The following is a 5,597-nucleotide window of genomic DNA, read 5'->3' as shown; positions in this document are numbered from 1 at the left end:
TAATAATATTTAGAATCATGTAATAAGAGACGAGTCCAATTAACAATTTCTCCAATTAAAAAAATAAAAAACCAAAAAAAAACTTTAAAACAAAAAAACAAACCAATAAGTAATAAGAGACCAATCCAATTACCAATTTCTCTTTAAAAATAAATAAATAAATAAAATAAAATCAAAAAACAGACCAGTATAATTATCAATTTTCCCCATACTACTTTCAAAAAAAACTACCTAAATAAACCAAGAAACTATGTTACTTTATGAATAACCAATTTAACAAATAATATAGTAAGAAAATAACCAAAACCTAAACAAACTAGGAAACTATGTTACTTGATCAAAGACCCTATACAACGACTTCTGATTTAGCTGGATACGACTACCGATTTAGCTGGATATACCTGTCAATATTAGTTGAAACCTGCACAGCACCGAACGTATTTATCGTCGTTTTAATCTCTATTTAATGCTCTACTTGCACTTTCTTCGTCTCTACGCTGAAAGGCTGGAATGTTCCCTGTTTGCTTAATTGTTGAATAATTGCAATCACTGAAGAATAGAACAGAGGTTTTAGGTTTATTTTTCTGGATTCAGTCACTTGCCGAGGTTCGGACGCAGAGTACCTGGCATGGTTGGCCCTTGTCTGTCACTGTCAGCGCTACTTTGGGTATTCGTTTGAATTTTCATTTTCCATACATTCATCTCTGCATATTGTAATTATTTTATATTTTGAAATGTTCCATGAATGATGACGGACTGGGTGAGAAAAAAAATGAGAACAGTACAGTGAAATGTGCATGAACCTGAACCTCAATGTATGTCTTGTCATGCCCTGCCAGCAGAAAATGCGTGGTCTGTACTTAAATGTGAGGTGGGTAGTTCGTTGCGCGCGAAAATGTGAAAAAACTGTCAGTTGATGGTAATTTCAGTGCCATGATACTCCAATTAATTTATTGCTCCCATATTTGTTATTGTCTTCTGGTTTTTCTTGCACCGACAGCTGGAGCATAGAATAACTCAGCGGAAACTGCCTTCTGGTCCTCCTCAATTCTTTTCTTTTGAAGAATTCTGGCCTCCCTCGTCTTGGATTCGGATCAAATAAAGAATTCCCGCCTGCCCCTTCTTGGACTTGGATCAAATTTTGTGCTGTGGAGATGAAGCAAGAAGCTCCAGAATTTTGTGTTGTGGAGATGAAGCAAGAAGCTCCAGATTTTTTGGGGTCAACATTGCTGGAACAGGGAGGAATGTATGGAGGGGTAGGGGATTTGGGATTACTGGAACAGGGGAGAATGTATGGAGGGCCAGGGGATTTGGAACTAATGGCTGGCAATTCTCTCCATATTGATGACCTCTTGAATTTCTCCAATGAAGAAATTGCAGGCCCCATTGGAGAAAATGATCATTTCGGTTACTGGACAAAGGGGAGTGCAAATTCTGATTTATTTGTCCATGGAAACAGTTTTTCTCATTATCACGCCAGCGATTTCTTCATTTCGGTGAGTTAAAATAACTTCAAGTTGGGCAGTGTTTTGCAAGTTTTTCATTGTCCATGTTTGCTAAATTTATGCTGATTGCAGATTCCGGTAATATTTCAGAATCTGATAGATATGGAAGTGTCAAACAATTAACCTCTCTTCTGATTATCATCAAATTCCTGAACATTCTGGAAAGCTGCAATAGATAGAAGAATGCCCATTTATGTTTCTGATTATAATATTTTGGGAATTTGCGATCGACATAAAAATGCCCTGAACATTCTGGAAAGCTGCAATAGATAGAAGAATGCCCATTTATGTTTCTGATTATAATTTTTTGGGAATTTGCAATCTAACATAAAATTGCCCTTAACATTCTGGAAAGCTGCAATAGATAGAAGTTTCTGATTATATTTTCTGAAAATTTGCAATCAACATAAAAATATGCCCATTTATGTTTCTGATTATATTTTCTCGGAATCTGCAATCAATATAAAAATGACCATTTAACATCAGATAATCATGAAAGGGTCAAATAATTAACCCCTCTCTTGACTATCAAATTCCTGAACATTCCGGATTGCTGCAATAGACATAAGAATGCCTACTTAGGTTTCTGATTATATTTTCTACGAATCAGCAATCAACATAAAAATGCACATTTGTATTTCTGATTATATTTTTCGAAATCTGCCATCTAACATAAAAATGCCCATTTATTGTTTATTGTTTCTGATTATATTAGTGTCTGTGTTTGTAATTTGGAATAAGCTTGATGAGTTAGCAAAGCCGGTGGAAAGGGTTTCAAATTTTGCAGAGGATTCATTTAAAAACAGCAAGTACACCCCCCAACTGGCCTGTCAAAACATGGAGTCCTCTTTGAATGCAGTAGAGATGTCATCAATATCATGTGTTCCAGCGCGTCCCCGCAGCAAAAGATCACGGGCAGCCAGAGATGTTGGCAGCTGGTGTTCACTGCCGAGTTGGAGGACTAACAGTAATCCATCGTCGAATTCAGTTGAAGAGGCGGATATGAACCTGACGAAAAGACGGTGCCTGCATTGCGGAATAGAGAAAACACCACAATGGCGAGCGGGACCGATGGGTCCAAAAAGCTTGTGCAACGCGTGTGGTGTTCGGTACAAATCAGGGAGGCTACTGCCAGAATACAGGCCCGCTGCGAGCCCCACCTTCAACCCTTCCATACATTCCAACTCTCACAAAAATGTGCTACATATCAGGCGTCTCAAACATCTTACACCACAATGATGATTATGAAAAATGCAATAGGTTATAAGTTAATCATTGGTTTATTGCTTTTCTATCTTGTGCACTGAGATTTTGTAGTAAATTTTTGTCAACTTACGCACATAATTCATTGTGCAAAGTATACAAATTTACTTCAATCCAATCCAATTAGTGTTCTGTCATTTGCCAGTCTGCCCAGCATACAGCAATACAACTTTGTTGATCTAAAATATGTAACACAGTTGTATGTTTGTGTCATTATTATTGTAATTATGATTATGAAAAATACAATACTTTATGAAAATGCATTATGTTATAAGTTAATAATTAGTTTATTGCTTTTTCATCTTGTGCGCTGAGATTTTGTAATAGATTTTTATCAACTTTAGCACATAATTCACTGTGCAAAGCTGATAATTTCTCTTCAGTCCAATCCAACCAGTGTTCTGCCATTTGCCAGTCTGCCAAGCATACAACAATACAACCTTGTAGATCTTATTTTTCTAAGAATTGTGATCTTTCTCGCCAAAATTTGTAACACTGTGGCAGTAGGTTTTTTTAATGTATGTTTGTGTAATTATTATTGTAATTTTGGTTATGAAAAATTCAGTATGTTATGAAAATTGCGTTATGTTACAAGTTAATTATTGATTTATTACTTTTCCAGTTTGTGCACTGATATTTGTAGTAGATTTCTGCCAACTTTCGCACATAATTTATTGTGCAAATTATACGATTTTACTTCAATTTAATCTAACTAGTGTTCTATCATTTGCCTGCGAAGAATACAACAATACGACCTTACGGATCTTATTTTTCTAAGAATCGTGATATTTCTTGCCAAAATTTGTAATACTCGTAGTGTTTGTTTTTTTAATGTATGTTTGTGTCATTATTATTGCGTACTGTATAATTTTAGATTTTGAGTGCTTTTATGTCATGTCATTTGTTAGTCTATCAAACATATAACAATACAACTTTGTCTTTATTTTCTTTTGTAAGTTTGGTAGGACCTTTTATTCATTCAATTGCAAGAAAGCATGTTACATCCATGAAAGACGTTCTATGGCCTCAACCTGCCCATTGGGAAACCAGGTCTGTTGGCCATTGGATCACATTGTATGCCATCCAAAATCTGAGAATCTTAAGTCTGTCACACAAAGCCTTATAGGACTGAATGTCTATAAACCAGTTTACCCCTAACATACTAACACAAGTACTACTAATTGACATATACATCATCAAAATAAACTAAAAGGACAATGCTAGCTACTACTCATCAGAGGACTGCACTGGGGTTGGGTCCTTAGCGCTACAACCCAGTAATTCATTGAGGAAGGCATAGAATGTGCTTCTCAATACGGCCAAGATAGACATTCTTTTGTTGTATTTGAAATTGGACAAGTTGAAATTCTTTCTGAATTTTCTGGAAATAGGGGTCAGAATTAACAAAACTTGTAGAATCCTAATAGCTCAGGCCACAATACTCTCCATCATCCAGTAAAGGTGCACCGTTTGTTTACAATGAGTGATCCTACCTCGAGTATGGTCGGGATCAACAACCAGTAGACGCCAATCCTCAAGCTGCACTTCATTCTTAGCCCGCTGGTTGAGATTTGCCTCCCATGACAAAACCAATTGTTTTACCTTAGCTGGAGTACCTATGTTATATGCTTGGGCCGCAACATTGATAAGCTGAGCATCAAACTTTTTGCCACTTCTCCTCGGTGGTTGCGTAGAGGAGGAACCCCATCCACCTCTATTCCCAGCCTTTCAACTGCGACCTTGACCCCCAATTCTCGATGGACCAACACCCAGAGAAGGAGCCATATCTATAAACCACCAATCCAACACAATATACCCTTCCATCCAAAGAGGCTGAGCCATAGTTCAAGAATAAACCGGCGGCGTGCGAGCTGAGTGGAAACCCCAACTAATATGGCCTGGCACATATGCAAAGGAAAAGAGCAAGAAGCAAATTATATTAGGCCCGGGCCATACAAAAACGCAAGAAGTTGAGAGGGCCAACCACCAACACCATTTGTTGCAAATCACCACACCACGTGCTCAGATAGTTCACTTGATATATAAAAACCAGGGATAGTTTGTCGCCTCAAAAGGGAGGTGCTACAGACCGGCTCCTCGAGCCAACTCCCATGGAGAAACACACCATAACTATAAAAAACCAAAGACGAGGAAATATAGGAGATTTTCGTGTCCTAGTTCATCAAATCACAAAGAAAACCATTTCCATCGGGTGAACAATGCTTCCACAAAAGACAATTGACCTAAATTGTTTCAGACATTCTCATTCGAAACAATAGAATACCACATAAGACGGACATTAGCATAGAAACAACAAACTCAACATAAAAAGTAACCACATAAACATGCTTGCTTGCCGAGCAGGCAATTCCAATTCACTTAGTAAGCAATTTGCACAACCTTGTCTATCTTATTTTCTTAAGAACTGTGAGTTTTCTTGTCAAATTTTATAATACAATGGTAGTGGTTTATTTTTAATATATGGTCATGTCATTGTTATTGTTTTTTCAAGTGTATAATTTTGGATTTTGAGTGTTTTTTTTGTCAGCTCAAGTGGTGATGATCATGTTATAAAGTATTATATAAGGTTGTTATTATTATTGTTTTTCTAAGTGTATAATTTTGAATTTGAGTGTTTTTTAATAGCTCAATTGACCATAATCATGTTATAAAGTATTATGTAAAATATGTAATCTAAAATCCTCCATTTAACTTGTAAATCCTCTGTTCAAACACACATAGTTTCATTTAAAAATTATAATGAAATGATAATCATACAAATAGATTTGATGTCAAACTCAGCTATCTACTTCTCTAATCCAAAAAAAA

The 5,597-nt window shown here is 36.3% G+C and overlaps 1 protein-coding gene across 1 annotated transcript; it reads left to right on the top strand.

The window, feature by feature from the left end:
* Positions 1-521: 521 nt before the first annotated feature.
* LOC149192188 (GATA transcription factor 4-like) lies at positions 522-3,027 on the top strand. The gene is made up of 2 exons (XM_089406332.1): positions 522-1,496; positions 2,247-3,027. The coding sequence occupies exons 1-2, from the start codon at positions 1,155-1,157 to the stop codon at positions 2,742-2,744; spliced, it is 840 nt and encodes a 279-aa protein (XP_089262458.1). The 5' UTR covers positions 522-1,154; the 3' UTR covers positions 2,745-3,027.
* Positions 3,028-5,597: the final 2,570 nt, after the last annotated feature.

This window comes from Pinus tabuliformis, chromosome 2_2 (genome assembly GCF_031772625.1).
Source record: "Pinus tabuliformis cultivar Carrire ecotype Pingquan chromosome 2_2, CPIR1, whole genome shotgun sequence".
Classification (NCBI taxonomy): domain Eukaryota; kingdom Viridiplantae; phylum Streptophyta; class Pinopsida; order Pinales; family Pinaceae; genus Pinus; species Pinus tabuliformis.
Note: the sequence above shows the minus strand (reverse complement) of the source record. Positions and strands in the feature narration are given on the sequence as shown.